This window comes from Phragmites australis, chromosome 22 (assembly GCF_958298935.1).
Source record: "Phragmites australis chromosome 22, lpPhrAust1.1, whole genome shotgun sequence".
Lineage (NCBI taxonomy): Eukaryota > Viridiplantae > Streptophyta > Magnoliopsida > Poales > Poaceae > Phragmites > Phragmites australis.
The window spans coordinates 21,095,176-21,114,405 of NC_084942.1; the positions used below are offsets into that span (position 1 = coordinate 21,095,176).

Sequence of the window (19,230 nt, forward strand, 5' to 3'; positions counted from 1 at the left end):
CTTATTTCGCCCATTGATATACACTGATCATATAAAGTTGATATCCCAAAGATTCTATCATACAAAGTATATTCATAATACAGGTTTTTTGATCTGTAACAATGTATTAATATATAATTTAGTGAGCTAAGTGGTACATTTAGACCGTTCAATGTTGACTTATGTTTGCAGTAAGAGAGACAATATTTTGCGGCCTGTTCATAGCTTCGGCACAGGGCCTCCAAAATATATGGTACGGCCCTGAGTCAAACGAGAAATTGCATGCACAAGCTGTTAGTTAAAGCCAGACAGATTCGTTCCTGCGTTTTGGGGAAAAGCACGTGGATGCATGAACGACGGATGAGATTAGAGTGCACGGCCCATCTAATCAAGCAAGCCCCGTAGCCGCAGGCATTGGCCAGCGCACGAGCTAAGCGTGAATCAATCGACCAAAGCCCTCACGAGAACCCAGAAAGCCCCAATCCATGCGTCCCGTCATTTTATGATGGGCTGTTTGGTTCCTGCGAGCCCTCGACGGCCTTATGCTCCCCGGAATCTTTAGGATGGCAGCAGGCACAAAACTCACGGGACAGAGGCTATACAAATCCATATCCAGAGTTAGTTCCTAAATCCATTCTCACACTTATTATTCGTCATGAGTAAAAAATACTACTTAAACCTACCACCAGTATGCCGGCAAGCAAGATACATAGCATGACCACAATATAACATGAAACATATATATGTATTTCACCAGTTAAAATTGTATCACATATAATTGGCATGCATTTTAGATAATTAACGAGCACCTTACTCACACATATGGCATTATCCTAAGTAGTTCACACATCTCTAAGAATGGTTGTCTTCTATTTATATACCTAGTGACTTGGACCCATATGTCAACTACTTGAAGCGAGTACACGGATAAAGTCAGCATGTACAAGACTTTTACATGCCTGTGTCTGTCTGCCCGTTGGGTTTAGAGTCCAACCTGCACCCAGACCCATAGGCAAAAAACTACAACCCAAACCGTGCTCATCAGGGTTTTTGCGTACAAGCATACGGGTAATTTGTATCTATTGTCATCCATAATCCTTGTACCTAGTGTGTGCTAACCCAAGCTTTGGCGTAGCGTGTTTTATGATTCGTGTATGCACTACTACAGAATTTGGCTTATATGTCGGCACATCACTGTGGGTTCCTTATGGGCAGATAGTGATAGGGTATCACTGCCGGTTCGTAGCCCGCGCGTGAAGAACCAGCCATCGTGGCTTATGAACTAACAGTGATAAGGAGAATCAATGTCGGCCAGTTAATTTCAAATCTTCCATGTTTACTAGCCTCTTTATGTTGGCAGAGTAATCGGATGAAACTCTGATTCCATGCAAGTACTTGTACATTGCAATTTTCTCCGCTTTGCTTAGATTGTAGCTAGCGGGATCAAGATATTTGTTACATTCTTCCATATCTTCAGGCTGTAGATCATGTATGAGTTTCAAGCATTTCATATCCTTTCATGCTCTGAGTGTATCCTTTGTTTTGCTAGGTATGTCTAGTAACATACTAATCAAGCTATCACACACATTCTTTTCAATGTGTATGACATCGATTGTGTGTCGAACCACCAAATCCAGCCAATGAGCTAATTCATAAAAATATTTTTTAAAAACATATGAGCTCTAATATTAGATTTCAGAACCGATATACTCTCACATACCTTTCCAAGGATAACCCTAAGTCCCTTTACAATCTCATATATATTTCTCATAGTACGATGCTTAGGAGATGATCGAGTCTCAACTTTTCCATTAAAAGCTCTCCTATTACTGCGGTACGGATGATCCTTGCGAAAAAATTTACAATGACATATGTACACTATTTTTTGGCAGTTCTTCAGCCACAAGCTCTCTGTTTCATCCAAGTAATATACGCATGCAAAATAGCCTTTGACAGTCTAGCCCGATAGGTTACCAAGGGTAGACCAATCTTGGATTGTTACAAACAACATTGCGCGTAGGGTGAAGTTCTCTCGTTTGTATTCATCCCATACTCACACACCATCGTTCTACAGTGTTATAAGATCTTTAATGATTTTTGCTAAACATCGATATCGTTGCTAGGTTATCTCGGCCCTTGTATCAGCACTGGCATCATAAGGTACTTTCGTTTCATACACAACTAAGGAGGAAGGTTTTAGATACATATAGTCATATGCCAAGTGCTATGACTATTACTCATGTTACCGAATGGATTCATCCCATCGGTACACAATCCAAATCTTATATTCCTCATATCTTCTGCAAAGGGCTTCTTATATTTTTAATCGATGTTTCTCTACTATATAGAACCAGCATGGTGTCTCAGCATTCCATCATCATATCAATTCGGTATGCCTTTTGTTCATGAATAAACGCTTCAAACCCTAATGGGCACACAACTTGTTTGGTCTGATACGTATTTTCTGGCAGCATATTTTCCTTTGGAAGTAATTTCTTTAAGAACAGTAATAACTCTGTGAAGCTTGTATCAGACCACATATTGCTTATTCTAACTGTAGCAGTGAAAGCACGATATGTAACTTTGTGTGCTCCTTCTCGTAGCTCGGGAATAATAGTGTTTTAGAGTCCTCTACCATACACTGAAACTTTTGAAACTCCCTTTCATTGGTGAAGTTTTCCTTCCCATCACGCAACATCTGCTCCAGATCGTTGTCATTGTCATCAGCCAACATATGATCTAGATCATTATCGACCAACGTATCTCTGATAGGCAGCATGTCAGTGTATTCATCAGCTGTCATATCAGTGCACAAGTTTTCATCTTCTCTACCAATGTGTTACCCTTCCTATACGATCTCAGCTTCACCATGCTCGGTCCAATGGGTATAGCCAGCCATAAAGGCACTTGGCATCAAGTGGGAATGCATCTACTTGGTAGTGGAAAAATACTTGTTCTTGCAATCGATGCATAGACAACACATGTATCGAGACTATGTATTTGACTTGTACGCCGCAACTGCTATCAAAAACACTCCAAGACATTCTTGTACTCTTTGCTCACACGACTCGCATCGTATATACATCTTCTGTCTATCTACAATTATATCATTATTGTAAATCCATATTCAAAATATTTAGAAGATTTTGCAATCACCAACAAATAAATTACATTGCCATCTCGTACCATCAATTGTCCCGAGTTGAAGGAGCCACATTTTGTATACTTTCGCATCTGTTTCCGATGAGTGTATGTTTCTGCCATCGCTAAAAATTTCATTACTATTAAACCATTATGTAGGACTATTTAATTAAAAATTAAAATAAATATACTCATACATAAAATTTCTATATTAAAACTTGCTGATTAAATAAAATATAAAAAATATAATTGGTTCTCGCTACATACCTAAATATCATAGAAATTTTTTTATAATTCATTAAAAATCAAAATAAGTATCCTCGTAGCTAAAGTTTCCACATTAGAGCATACTAATTAATTGAAATATATAAAAATATAATTGAATCTTGCTACGTACCTAAATATCATAGCTAAATTTTTTAATTCATTAAAAATCAAAATAAATATTCTCATACCTAAAGTTTTTATATTGGAGCTTGCTAATTAATTAAAATATAAAAATATAATTGGAGCTTGCTATACACATTAATTTTATGACTAATTTTTTAATTCATTAAAAATAAAAATAAATATGCTTATACATATAGTTAATGTAAATCAATAATAAAGGTACTTTCCACCATAAGCTACTAATTGAAGCTTTCATATCATAAATGAGGTATAATTGCATCTATATATCTTAAAATATCATCGCCGTATGTTCATCTTAATCATTTCAAAATCTAAAGCAATTTAGCAAATAAAACCAACTAGAAATGGATTGAAGATAAAGTTACGTATCTTGTAACACTTAGGACATAAGGATTCCTAAAAATTTTGAAGCCCCTAAGAAATAGGTGACAAAAAATGACTGCTACCGAGCAAGAACAAATGTCCTCTCTATTGTGCTTGGGTTTGGGGAAGGAGAAGATTACTTTTATATAGCCGAGATATCTCTGTCGGCTCATATAAACAACCGGCAGTGATATCCCGCTATCATTACCAGTCAACAGTTTTAGTCAGCAGTGATGATGGAGCTGGGCATCACTACCGGTTTAAGTCATCGGCCGACAGTCATCTCCTCATCACTGCTAGTTCGTAAGTCACGATAACATATTCTTCCTATGTGACTTATAAACCGGCTATGATGTCTTATCACTACCGATCTATTAGGAATCTATAGTGATGAGCTGACGTATAAAACCCGCTTCGTCGTAGTGCGTACTTGTATAGCTGGCACGCCCTTATGATTACAGTTGGAGCTTAGGATGGCAGCATTAAGTTGCACGCATGGTCGATCGGTCCGGCATGGTTTGGCGGCATTGCAGCCATTGCTCATGCTGCACGCGGCTGACAATAAGGCCATGAATACGGACCGGATGATTACAAGAGACGCGCTGGTATATATCCAAACAAAAATTCATGGTCCCCCAAACTCGTTGGATCTCTTGAATGATACAATGACCTTATGTAGGTGTAGCATTACTGCTGCGGCAGTGCCGAACATACATGCAGGGGCGGAAACAGGATTTGGTCATACCTCAGACTAAACTTTAACAGTTTCGAACTAATGTCAATAACACCTCGAGTTGGACTTTTAGTACTAAGCTATACCTTGATGAAATTCTTACGCACTGAGCTAAAGTCCATCTTGCCATGAGTTTGATTCCGCCCTGCGTACATATTTTACATGATCGGTAGCAGCTCGGTGCACCGATAACAGTATGGATCCAATCCATATATACATCAACAATGCAACGTGTCCGGGTGTTCCACGATGAGAAACAAAGAACCTATTTTGGTCGAGGACACTCACTTTATTAACACATGAATATATACACTGCTCCAGAACAGATATTTACAAACGAATTTTAAATCTTAAACAAAAATATTTATGATATTAATATTATTATAGACGATTTTAGAACCATCTATAATACACTAACACACAGACAGATTTTCTCTATTACCATATGTGTAGTAAGAGTTACAGATGGTGTTTGGTTAAACCCATCTGTGAGTATAAAGAGATATAGATGAGTTTTATTTGAACACGTCTATGTTAATTATCACAGACATATTTGTTTTTTAAAATCTTTTGTGTCTTCATTTCCTCTATAAGCAAATTTCTTTCTTGGCTCAGTTTTGTTTGAACCTGTTTGTGTTAATTGTTATTGATGGATGTGTTTTTAAAAATCATTTGGTCTCTCTTTTCCCTTTATAAGCAAATTTGCTTCTTGGCTAGGGAAAAATGGTAACACATATACACCCTTTATTATTCTCAAATTAAACACATCAACACATTATTCAGAACATCAATAATATATTATTCATAACATTGATCACATATTGTTCAGAACATAAAACACTGACATTTAAATATCACAAAAATTAAGAGTATCACACAGATGCAAATCACATATTATTCAAAACACGTAAACCTAACTAGTTATACATCATTAGTGGATTGACACCGTATTCTAAAAGTATGAAATGATTGACATCATGACGATGTCGTCTTCTAAAAAGACGAAAAGTGATCAACAAACTTGGATCGAGCGACTTTGTTTTTCAAAAAGGTAGCCTCCTACGTTTCAACACAATGTCAACACAAGTATCATCTTCAATTTGCAGCTCGCAATCATCTGGATCTAGCTGCACCTTGGCTACCACACGCATGATCTAGAACCAGACTGCGTTGCTGTCAAACCCAGTCATGGTTCAACAAGAAATGAGCATTCAAATATGTCTTGCGGTTGACGAAAATACATCCATTCTGATGAACAACAATGATAAAATTTTCATCCGGTAAAACAGAATGGAGAACACGGTTGACGGCGTACATATGGTGGATAGAGGGGACCTTCACAATAGCGAAGAAGACAAAGTCCATTAAGCCAAAGTCGACGCCAAGCATGCATATTGTCGAAGCCGCCATAGGGACAACCCCATCATGCCACCTCCCGATTACCGTGAATTGCATCATGGTAGATCTACGCTGGAAACAAGGTTGTGCCATCAGTTGCATAGATTGAAGCAATGAAAATCTAACAAACTCTAACTAAACCGCGAAGGGAACCGTATTATACCCACCTCGGTGCAGTGAAAGGGGTTCGACCCCCACCGAGATCTCACTTCTCCGACGCTGATGGCGAGTGAGGATGCAGAACACTCATCACTTCTCAGTGTAGTGGAACACTTGGATATGACGAGTGAGAAAAAAGAGGAAAAGAGGACTCCTCGTCACTTTATATTGATGGAAGACGAGGGGTTGTATGTGTGGGAAACAAAAAGAGCATGGAGAGACGTGTGATTTGTGTGTGTTAGAAGCTAAAAGAGCTAAGAGGGACAGGCAATCAAATTTGAAAACGTTTACGGGTTTCTAAATACAAACAACTATTTATAAAATTTGTATGTGTCTAACGAATAGACACAAACGGGTATTACAAGAAATTATTTGTGGCAATATCCTAGACAAAATTTTCTAAAAGTCGTTTGTGTGTCTGTATAATAGAAGCAGACAGATTTATAAAAACCGTTGTGAGTTCATTTATACCTAGACGTTTGTTTTGTTACAGATACGTCTGTCTTAGCAACCGTCTGAGGATAATTTATCTGTGACGATTCCTAAGAAATCGTTTGCTTTTCATGATTGTGATAGTGATAGACTATTCATCATATTCACACGTGTGTGTGTATATGTATGTATGTATGTATGTATGTATGTATGTATGTATGCATGCATGTACGTACGTAGCTAGATACACGGCACGATTGATCGGTCACGCTCTCATGGATCAGTCGATTCGTACTTCGTGTATCTAGCTACGTACGTACATCACTACCGATTCTAGCTATCGACTAGCAGTGATGCTAGTGTCCGGACCCAAAATGTTCATTCATTCCGTTTTTCTCTCACGTCCACGTCCGACAGCGTCCTTATCCACTCGACCGATCGTCTCTCGCGCGCAAGCCCGTGGCAGCTGCAGTCCACTCATCTCTAGCTGCAGCTCCTCCTCACCCCCAAGCTAGGTCTGCCCAGACCGCCACAAAGCTAGCTCAATTCCCACCATCCTCTCCCTTATTGTGCTGGCCGGTGCGCGCCACCGGCGCCGAGCTGGTGGTGGTGCTGACGCGGGTGGACACCCCGTTCATCTTCAGGAAGCGATGAGTGGACATGACGATGGTGCCGGCGTGAAGGTGACTATGCCAACCAAGTACATGGTGGGGGAGGAGGCGATGTGAATATGTTCTGTGAATTTTGTGAATGTTCTTTGAGTAATCTAAGTAATTTTTGGGAATGTTCTGTGAATATGACTCACCAATTAAGCTTTGAGTAATCTAAGTGATTTTTTAGAATGTTATGTGAATATGTTCTATATGATTTTTGAGAATGTTTTATGATTATGTTCTATGATTGTATGTGATTTTTTGTGAACAATAATACCGTAGCGGTGGTGCCCAGCGGCAGCGGCGGTGGGAGCACCGCGTCAAGCGGTGGCCGAGGCGGGCGAGCGGCAGCGGAGTGGGCGTGGGCCGAGCGGGGTTTCTTTATTTATTTTTGTTTCTAGAAGATGACAATACTGCCGATGGACAACAGCCATCAGTGATAGCAATAGGACTATCACTGCCCGTTGTGTACTGTCGGTTCCAAAACCGACAGTGAAAGTCAGTTTGGAACTGGCAGTGAAGAGCTATTTTGCAGTAGTGTGTCGTCGATGCCCTCGCCCACGAGCAACGGGGCTAGTGTCGGCATGAGCAGCGAGGTGCATGCATGCGCCGCAAATAGCTAGGCCGTGAGGATGGGGCAGCACCTACCGCGGTTGAGCGAGCTCAGGCCGCCATTGGCACTGCATGCCGCCGTAGAGCTCCATCGGGTGAAGGTTGAGGAGATAAGGCTGAGCTAGTGCTCGCACACGGACTCAGACTTATTCATTTTACCTATGTAGAATTTTGGATCCGACTCAAATAGTTCACTACCAGTCCTACTAACGAACCGATACTGATAAAAGTTATCAGTGCATATTCATATTTACGAACCGGCATTGATATATCAGTGTCGGTTGATATATAGAAACAACACTGATAATAAGTATCAGTGTTAATTTAATCTAACTTAATCATTGATCGAATTCAGAATGCTACAAACTGGTACTGGTACTTCATTGATACCAATTTATACTTGACAGATACTAATAGGTGGTATGGATAACCTATTCTGTTACAGTGGCAAGCCATACTTGGAGTTGAGAGTTAAGATCGATCGACCACCTGGACATTATCTCACAACGCGTCATTCTTGTGTCACCAAAGAGCTATGATCTTCGTTCTCCCATAAAAGGTAACTACTGTAAAAGTGGGGGAAAAGTGGGATAAAAGGGATCAACGCACTTCCTACAGCAGCGTCGTGTGCTTTCGGCACTACGAGTGAGTGAGGGAGAAAGAGAGAGCGAGACAGGTCAGGTGAGTGCATTATGGGAAAAGCCCATGCAGGTACGTATGTACGTTCATGCATGTGGGCATGTTTGCGAATTGCGAGAAGCTGCTCGATCGATCGGTGGCCTTCCAGAGAAGAAAAGAGTCGAATCAATAAGAAAAAGATAAGAAAAGAGTAGAACACAACACGTGTGTGTATGTACTGCTGCGTGCATCTCAGATGAATGCATGGATCGGTCGATGATGAATGCATGGATCGGTCGATGCTAACTAAGCACCGGAAGCCAGAGAAAGCACCCGGTGCCAGGGGAAAATCGCTGTCGCTCAGGTCGCGGTCATGGTCAGGTGGGAAGCCGGAGCACCGGCCGTGGTACCGGGCATCGCCGCTGCCGGGACCCGGACGGGACTGGGATTCGCTAGCTGCATCGAGCTATAGACCCAACGCATCACGCAGCTTCGATCTGAGAGGCGAGGGCAATATCAAGTGATTGGATCTGGCAGAGCGGTCGGTCAAGCCATCCTCTCTGTCGCGTACGGACTTTATTGCAAGCAGCTGCTGTATTGCCAGTACGGACGTGTAGGAGATCGAGGTGGCAGCGTACAACTGGGCCACCGGGCAATGCACGCACGGCGGCGAGGAGCTCAGAGCTCGAGATCTCAGGTCTCAGGACTTGATCGATCATGAGTGACAGAGGAGTGAGTTTGCAGCTACCTACTGATCGATTAGATTTGGAAAAGTAAAGGCTTCTGCTTCCCTATGCGCGAATCTCAATGTATATCAGGGCATATGTCCGTCCTTAACGGTAAAAAAACTACGTCTTATTAGAGTTAGATAATTGTCCCTCAAACACCCGATGCACCATTTTTTTTTTACAACGGTCTGTTTTACCCGAGTTTTTTATTGGAGATCTTAATAGAGGATGTATGTACAGGACGGAGATCAAACCCCGTCGGACCGGCTCCACCGGCCTATAGAATGCTGCCATCGTGCTACAAGCATGTCCGCCATGGTAAAATAGGCCTCTGACGTTCCAGGTAAACAGAATTGTTGTTTTCCTCATTGTTCATGATTACATTAAGTTTATATGGCCTATAATTTCTAATTTACTCTCCTTCCCTGAATTCTGTATTGCCAGTATCTATTTCTGTAATTATGCAGATAGGTTGGTGCATTACTGTATGTATATTGCATCCTATCATGGAGCTATCGATTATATTGGACGAGTATTATAAGCATTCTTAATCTGCTACTCGTGAACAACTTACTGTTATACCGTGCATGTCTTTTACTTTTGTGCTACATGAAATATTGGCAGATTGTAGTTTACCGGATGATAATCGAAAGCTGTAAAAAGTCGTCTGGGATGTAGTATTCACACGAATGTGGCTCGAAGGGGCACACTGCTAGAATTCTGTAGTATTGAGATTAAAAGTTGATATGAGGGGTATTGTATAGCTTGATGCTGTCACTTTGCGAAGTGATGAAAGCAATTTTTAGAGGCGGGTCGTAATCCATTTTCACAGGCGTTCGGTCGACCAGCTGCACATTAGGCTGATGTACTTGCTTTCTACAAGATCTAGTTCATTTACTTTTTTTTTTCACTAAAACGCCTCGAGCTTCTGATACATTTCATTATTCAAACCAAATAATGATCCTTTTATTAACTATCTTTTCTAAATTTTGTCAGGTTACCCTGGTGCTCCACCAACCATACCGCAACCTGGTTCCATGCCACCACTACAAAACAGCCATGACAGTTCAAAACTATCATAAGTAGTGAGTTTTGAGCCACCTCTAATTACTCGATGTTGATAGTCAATGACTATTAGTGTCGGGTCTGAAATCGGCACGAAACTCACCATTATTGTTAGTTCGAGCCATGAACCGATAGTGATAGGTGGAACGTGAGCAAAAAAAGGAAACGAACTGGCTCGGCTACCGATACCATCGGTGCGCTCTACCTCCTCATGCCTGCCACCCTAGCACACAAAAACACGGTGGCACGAAGGCCGCCGCCATAGCACAGAAATGTGGTGGCATAAAGGCCACCACCACAACATAAAAATGCTCCATCGCGCCCACGTGCAGTCGCCGTCGCCGACCCACCCACACGCAGAGCTCCTCCTCCATCCGCTGTCACCTACTTTTCACGAAAGCCCTCAGTGACAACCATTGCTGCTCCTCCTCCACCACCAACACCTGCGACGGCCCCACTTCATCACCCTCCTACCAGATTGCAGAGGAAGAGGGTTGCGGCATAGCTGGTGAGCTCATCGTCGTGGTCACTTGGATCTCCTTACCGCCGTACTCGTCGTGGAGGTCACTGTGATTGAGCTCCTCGTCACCAAGATCATCGTGATGGTCGCCATAGTTGCCTGGATCTCCTCGCTTCCATGCTCGTCGTGGAGGTCACTGTGGTTGAGCTCCTTGTTGCTGAGATCGCCATGGTTGCCTGGATCCAATCACCGTCGAGACGATGTAGCCCAGGTGCTCCTCTCGGCTCCTTTCCTTCCTTGCTTGTTGAAGCTCGCCATGGATCTCCTCGTTGCCAAGCTCACCGTGGATCTCATTTGGACGTATGAGAGAGAGGTGAGGAGCGGTACGGTGGGGAATGAGAGAGAGAAGATAGGGTGGCGAGGAACGAGAGAGAAGGCTGAGACTTAGGATTTTTTACGGGACGCGATCGAGCGGATGCGAGGACCTGAATAAAAAAATTGAATCCAATAAAAATTTCGGATCCAAACATGGCTTCAATGTTTGTTGATGGCTAGAACCGGTACGAATACCGACTATCAATGCCGGTTTGTAACACGAACCGGCACTGATAGTCGGTTCAATGCCGTTTCTTAAATGATCCATCATCGTTCAGGCATGGAAGGTTAAGAACCGGTAGTGATACATTTTTACTACCGATTCTTACACAATCGGCAGTGATGAGCCGCCATCTATAACATGTTCTGTAGTAGTATGTCCATACAGATGGCACCTCTCTTGAGGCCCCCAACACTTCCACCTCAAACAATCAGGAGCCCCAGCTGCCTCCATTCCCAACAGTAGGGTTGTCAAAAAAAATTCCAGCTCCTTTAGTTTCTTGAAAGCTTGGCTCGACTGTAATTCGAGCTGAGGTCGAGCCCATGTCAAAGCTCACGAGCTCAGACAAGCCGTTCGTTAAGGATAGTGAACAAGTGGATTAAGTATGTTATGTGAACCCCTCTTATTCTATTCAAAAATTTGATAATGTGTATGTTTGCTTAATGAATAGAAAACTTTTTTTTATAAATTTTGACTATTAACGAGCTAGTCGAGTCGAGCATCGGTCGAGTTGAACTCAAGTTTTTGTCGAGCTTGAGCTTACCATGCCAGACTCTCTCTCTCTCTCATTAACAGCCCTACCCAACAGTGCGGCGCCTCCCGCCATCTACCAAACAAATCCACAGCCACTTCCAGGCCAACTTCTGGTGCTCCTCCAGCTCCTGCAACGGCTCCACAACCTTCGTTCTCGTACGCACAACCAGCTGAAGGCACCTACTGATTGTTACTCAGGCATTTACTTAGGAAGCATATGAAGTACTCACAGATATGTTGCTCCTTTGAAAATTTATGCTGTCATCGTTAGTTAATTGAGATCGTTTTTTGCATGTATATCACTCGAATTTGTAGGATTGTAGGATTGTTGTGAAAAGTTGCACGCGGACCGCTTTGGAGTCGGCAAACAAATCAGGCCTTACCTCGGGAGTACGCTGCAACACGGACTGCTCAGAAAGCAAAAGGTTGAACGCTTGTATTGGGCAACTCAAGCCCACAAGAGACAAACTGAGCCAGAGCAATAGGCAGGGTACTCTAGGTTCGACCTAGGGACCCAAGACGGCCACCCATGCTTTCCCCTAGGGTGGGTCCGCCCCTGCTCAAGTCTGTCTGGTCCATACTAATTTCGGTGGACACTTGGAAGTCATAATTGGGTTTCCTCTGGTATAGAATTTAACTGTGTGTGGCACGAGCTACTTGAACTAGATACTTAGAGGCTATTTGGTAAGGCTTCAACTCCATATTTGCTCTATAGATCTACATATCCACAGTGTAATAGGTTTATCAATGGACTGATGGGAAAAATAAGTAATATTCTCTCAACTAAGTGGGCTGGTTGGTTTCTATGGAGACAAATCCACATTTGGAACAATGCTTTGACCGCTCCACAGAATTGCACGGGAAGTGGAGAGATCCATGAATCGAGCAGCTCTACACAATCGTAGAGTCACCCAATTTGGCAGGTTTCGTTCAGATCCATTATGACTCCAAAGAGCTCGGCCCATCTAATCTAGCCCGATAGGCACTGCTTAGATAGATGGACAAGCGATCTGGATCGAGCTAGGAAGCCCCAATGAAATTATACCCTCGGTAAGCCCAACCAATTCGGCTTTCGCACCATGCCCAATTCGAATCCAGGCCCTTCCCTTATCCCTCAAAGACAAAATAGATCGAATTCGGGCCCGGCCTAAAAGCATCGCATTCACAACGCCCAGCCGCTTCCAGCCTTATTTATCAACCATTCAGTCTCCGTTCAAAAAAGAAAAAAAAAACAACCATTCAGTCAAGCAATGCAATCAACCAGTGGTTGCACTAAGGTTCGAGGATGATCACATCAGTGTTCAGATAGGAAAAAAAACTTCTCCCATGCACAAATGACATTACACTGCTTTCAATCTTCCACCCCTAGTGTTCTCTTTCCCTATGCTTACTTCACTGACCAAAAATAAAATAAAATAAGAGGAAAATTTGATCACATCTGAATGTTCAACATCAGCATTTCATTTATCTGTACCTGTCACTTCCGGAACACGGGCGCAGTCAGAGTACCGTTCAACAAATGGAACGGACAGCTGCAGCCTTGCCGTTCTTTTCAACGACTGATGACCCTTTTTCATGTCACTGTACAGTGAGGTATCCAATCTGAAGCCTCCAAACTTAGTCTGATACTATTTCTCTATACGTCTCGACAAGTCTGTTGTTAAGATGGTGTAAAAGAGCAAAACTGGTTGTCTCTGTCATGACAAAATCTTGTGTATCGCTTTGACAATCTTCTCAGATAGCTCGGTGCCCCGCAGGATGAGGTACAGTACAAACGAAGCGTAAACGAGTACCGCCACACAGAGAAGTGAGCCGGACAAGGGGCCTTGGATCTCAGAGGAGAAGAAATCCATCAAGAGGTAGACGTTGATTGTGATCAGCAGTGTGGCCACTGTCCAGGTTACGGCCTGCATAAAAATATCGAAGCTGAGTGAGAACAATATCAGTTTTAAAAGTTTAACATGCCCGATCAAAACGACAAAGTCAGTAGAATAAGATTTGATTAGCTGATCAGTTCACAAGCTAGTGGACATGTCATTAAGTGCAGATTTTGTTTAACACATGTTCTAAAACAACTCTAATATTCACCGAATGAATCATCAATCCAAAAATATCACTGGCTTCTGAACTTTGTGTCGAGGTGCTTTTGTCAAGGCACGAAGTGATCAGCTTTCTGCAGCAAAATCGGCCATCAGGCACTAGGAAGAACACATCCAGTTTGTGTGATGGACTATCAATTATGACTAGGTTGACTACTTACAACTAACAACCTATGAAATCATTGAAGACATATATTATCTAGTTTAACTATTTACAAACCAATACCCTAGGGAAATCCTAAATGGCATCTATTCTAGGTGCCTCCTAATCATCAGGGTGTATAAGCTTGGATGCACGACTGAGTGATGCTTCCAGTAGAAGGTTTGAGGTTCAAGGTGCATGGACAAATGTCATAAAACAGAGTTCTGATGGTGCCCAATACTAAAAAAGGACAGGTATTAGATTTCAATCTCATGATTACTTACCTGGGTGTTTGGGCCAATTTTAAAGACTCCCATTACTTGCTCCTTGGAAACCAAGGTTATCAGTGGAATGAGCGCAAAAGGGATCTGGATTGACTGTAAAACATTGAGCCACTCATTTAGAGCATCCAGTGCAGAATCAGATGCGTTGAAGTACAGAGCAACAATTACAGTTGGCACAATTGCAAAGCTTCTGGTGATCAATGCCCTGATCCATTTTTTTAACCGTAAATTTAGAAATCCACCCATTATAAACTGTCCAGCATAAGTTCCTGTTATGGTACTACTCTGACCAGCCGCCAATAGCCCAATCCCCCAAATGTAGAGTATAGGGAAACCCCCTCCACCAAACTTCTCTTGTAGATACTGTCCAGCATTTTCGAGGCCAATATTACCGGCTTCTTTACTGCCATAGAATCCTTTCGCAAAAACTGTTGTGACAAAGAGATTTATCATGAAGGAGACAGCTAACGCTATAGTTGACTCTATTGAATAGTATCTTAATGCTTCACGGACTTGATATTCCTTATTTTGATCTATTTTCCTTGATTGCACAAGTGCTGAATGAAGGAACACATTGTGGGGCATGATAACACAGCCAACAACCCCAACTGCTTGTCTTATTGTCCTCGAGCTCAATTTTGGAACCAAAATACCTGATGATACAAATTATGTCTGTCAACGGACAAGAATGCATGAGACAACTTACAGCATCAAAGGCTGGTCAGTAAGATCCTTACCAATCAACAAGTCCTTCCCGTTGGGCCTGGTATCTGTGAACATCCATGCAAAGGAAATGGCCATTGTTGCAATTAGAAATGCAAATACACCTTCTAATTTCCTCACCCCGTAATTTTCAAGTGAAAGAAAAATGAAGCTGACAAAAGGTAACGTAAAGGTAAGTGATGATCCAAATAATAACACATACTTATCTGTCATAAAGAGTTTGATTAAACATGTACTTAATATATTTTTTTCTCGAACAGACAGGAGAGCTGCCCGTCATTATATTAAGAAGAGAGAAAAACAAAACAAGAGGTCCATACAGCACCAAGAGAAAAACAAAGGACACAGAAAAGAACTGAAGAAAGAAAAAGGACCACATGGTCCAGCAGACTAAGCACATCCAAGCGCCACCAACATGGGGGAGCACGACCAACACATAAGAAACTACACTGTTATGTGCTGGAATTACTGTTCACGTACGTTATGGCAGGAGATCAAGGCTTGCCATTTAATTAGGAGATAAGTTTGGCAGGAGTTGGATTTGACTTGGTTAGGAGATAAGTTTGATTTAGTTTCCAATTCTATAGGAGATAAGTTTGGTAAGTTAGGATTTGAAGTTGATTTAGGATTGTAATCACCCCTCTCTATATGAAGGGGCAGCTGCGCATCATTGTAATCAAGTAAGAACAATAGATCTAATTCTCAGTCCTCTTCTCTAGTCTACCCCAATATGTTGTCTCCCTAATCTATGGTCTAATCCCTTCCCTAGCAGCCGACGCCGCCCGGCTATCCTCCCAGCGGATATGTACCTTAACATTTGGTATCAGAGATGCAGGGTTCCGAATCCAGCGAGAGTTCAATTGCTTCAGCAGTGGAGGGATCTACACCACCATGATTACCACCACAGCTCGAGGACGAGCTGTCTTGCAAGGAGGGGTGACGATGTTATGAGCTGGAATAACTGTTCACGCACGTGAACAATATCAGTGGTGCTGTAGCGCGCGTTTAGTAGATGATATGGCAGGAGATCAAGGCTTGCCATTTAATTAGGAGATAAGTTTGGTAGGAGTTGGATTTGATTTGGTTAGAAGATAAGTTTGATTTAGTTTCCAATTCAATATGAGATAAGTTTGGTAAGTTAGGATTTGAAGTTGATTTAGGATTATAAAGGGGCAGTCACGCATATTGTAATCAAGCAAGAAGAATAGATCTAATCCTCAATCCCCTTCTCTAGTCTACCCCAATATGTTGTCACCCTAATCTATAGTCTAATCCATCTCCTAGTAGCCAACGTCGTCCGGTTATCCTCCCGGCGGATGTGTACCCCAACAACACTAATAGCTCTAACAAGCCCTTGGCGCCCGCTGAGACCCAAAGTGCTGCCTCATCCCAGATGTCATCTTCCAACCTTCTCACATCCGGCCTTGCACCCTCAAACACGCATCCATTGCGATGTTTCCAAATCACTCAGGCTGCAAGGATCAAAAGCGAGTTGACACCCCTCTTGTGCTCCTTGGGCACTATGTCAACAGCTCACCGCCACCACTCACTGAAACAATCGTCTGATGGTTGTGGGGAAATATGAGGAAGACCCACCCGGTTGAGGATGTTGTACTTAATATATTGATGTTATCACCTTCCAGGTGAAAAGCACAAGGCAGAAATTCAAACAGGCAACATAAATTTTATTAATACGCTTCAAGAAATGCACTTTTAATTGTGAGGTTGTGGCCATTTGGACAGATGTGTATGTCACTTTAATACTTCATAAGCAGAGCGTGCGTATCTAGAAAACTCTGGAACGAGATAAAAAGAATTAGCAACAAAGCATCTCCAACTTTTTTCAGAAGCAGAAAAGGCCAAAGGTCCCATAAAAGAGTTGCATGAGCGTCAAGCACTAACTAAGAAACAGGTATTCGGATGTCACATTCACGTAGCATTCTTCCAACTCTTGTGAAATAAAGTACGATATCTAGCTGTTAGCAGCATCAATCCATTGCGGACAAAGTCAGAACAACACTTCAATAGTTTATATTTTAATCTTTCAGGGCAAACAAAACAATAAACAGTACACGCCAGCCTATTGTTTACACAATTTTTTTGGAGAGAAAAGTAAAACCAATTATTTGGAGAACAGAATCTCACATGCCAAAGTGCCAAACCCAAGTTAATTGGCAGAAAACATCAACATAATTGAGGAATAGTAGTTGGAAATTCTCAAGATTTGACTCTTTGGCGCTAGATTTGATACTTATCCATGCTTGAACCAAAGAGTAGACCCAACTTGACAACAAAAATTGAACTGTGGTTTAAAATTTTTGGAAAAAACTGGGGTGAACCCTGTTTTGATGCAAAAAGGAGAAACATGACAATCAACAATCTGAGATCAGGAATCAAATGCCACAGCAAATTCTCTGATATTTTTCAAATGCCACAACAAAATTCTCTGATATTTTAACCTTGGTAGTGCAGAAAATTCTGATTTGTCTGGTTGGACGTAGATAAAGAATCAAAATTCAAACTTGGAACATGGAAGTTAAAGCCCATAGTGAAATATTTCACTATCTCGAATTTCAAAGCAGGTAAATGTCTCCAACCTTCTTACACCATAGGGCACAATGAATTCAACGAGGATCAGAGGTGCAACATCAATGCCTCAATGGTGACTGAGACACCTATAGTGCAACCTCACCTCAATAGAAACATTCCTCCAAATTTAGAAATAAGACAAATAAAACATTATCATAACAATTTCTAACTAACTGAGATCTAACACCTTCGCACCAAAACTCACCCAAATACTCCCTCCTAAAGATCAATCCCCAACTTCAGACTGCAGTACCAACGACTAAGCCCGAAAGCTGTAATATTCTCTTTCGATTTCCTTGGAAAAATCTCCATTGATGGAGAATTCTCCGGTGCCGGTCAAAAAGCTCCAATCTTTTTCCCCAAAGAAAAAAAGCTCTAATCTTTTGGAACTATCCTGTGATTCAGTCAATTGCCAGCCATGCGAAAGCTCCAACAATTCAAGAACTGGAACCGAACAGTTCAAACAAATAAAAATCCCAATCTCGATAAAAAATTCAGAACTAACCAATCCAAGGCGGTGATGACGACGCCGGCCCAGAGCGGCAGGTACCCCCTGCTGAGGATCTTGATGGCGATGGCGCTGCCGATGACCTCCTGTATGTCGGCGCCGACCATGGCGACCTCGGCCATGAGCCAGAGCGCGCGGCGCGCCCAGTCCGGGTACTCGTCCCGGCAGAGCTCGGCGAGGTGCCGGCCTGTGGCGACCCCGAGGCGCGCGGCGAGGAGCTGCACGAGGAGGCCCATGGCGGTGGCCCACATGAGCAACCACAGCAGCGTGTCCCCCGCGGCGGCGCCGGCCTGGAGGTCCCCCTCGAGGTTGCCCGGGTCCAGGAACGCGATGCTCATCAGGAACCCGGGCCCCGTGAACAGCCACAGCTTCCGCCACGAGAAGGGCGGGGCCGCCCCGGACGCCAAGCAAAGCGCCGCCTCGACGTCTTCGTCCTCCGGGTCGGCCCCGTCCGAGATGGATACGATGACCTTCTCCGCCGCATCGTACGCGCGCTCCTCGAGGTCCTCGTCGTCGTCGTCGGCCGGGAGGAGGGCGCGCGCCTCGTCGTCGGCTCTGAGCGCGGAGGCCGGAAGGAGGGCGCGCGCCTCCTCATCGGTTCTGGCCGAAGGGATGGAGACGGCGACGCCCCCGGCGTCTTCGGCGCCGGCGCCGGCCATCGAGATGCGTTGCGACTTGCGCGACGCGGACGGCGAGAGGGGAGGTGCGGTGCGGGTTCCGAAAGGCACGTGGTTGGCACGTGCCCGTCTCGCTCCCGGATGCACTTGTATAGTTTGGCGACAATTTTGGTGCAAACTCACTGCTGGGTGCAATCGTGCAAACTCAAGGTATGTACCATGCAATCCACATCCAGCGGCTCCACGCGACCCAACCAACCTGCCACGCTATTTTTTAGAAAACCCATGTCTTTTCAACTATTCATGATTTGGTCCTGATTTGAGGCGGCGATGGATTGGACGGCATTGGGCACGAGGATGGGCGCGGCGACAGAGGCTGGCGTGATG

At 43.2% G+C, this 19,230-nt stretch overlaps 1 protein-coding gene across 1 annotated transcript; it reads right to left on the minus strand.

Moving 5' to 3' along the window:
* Positions 1-13,132: 13,132 nt before the first annotated feature.
* LOC133904899 (metal transporter Nramp6-like) lies at positions 13,133-19,009 on the minus strand. The gene is made up of 4 exons (XM_062346541.1): positions 18,224-19,009; positions 15,144-15,280; positions 14,407-15,059; positions 13,133-13,788 (listed from the first exon to the last, which is right to left on the minus strand). The coding sequence occupies exons 1-4, from the start codon at positions 18,883-18,885 to the stop codon at positions 13,579-13,581; spliced, it is 1,662 nt and encodes a 553-aa protein (XP_062202525.1). The 5' UTR covers positions 18,886-19,009; the 3' UTR covers positions 13,133-13,578.
* Positions 19,010-19,230: the final 221 nt, after the last annotated feature.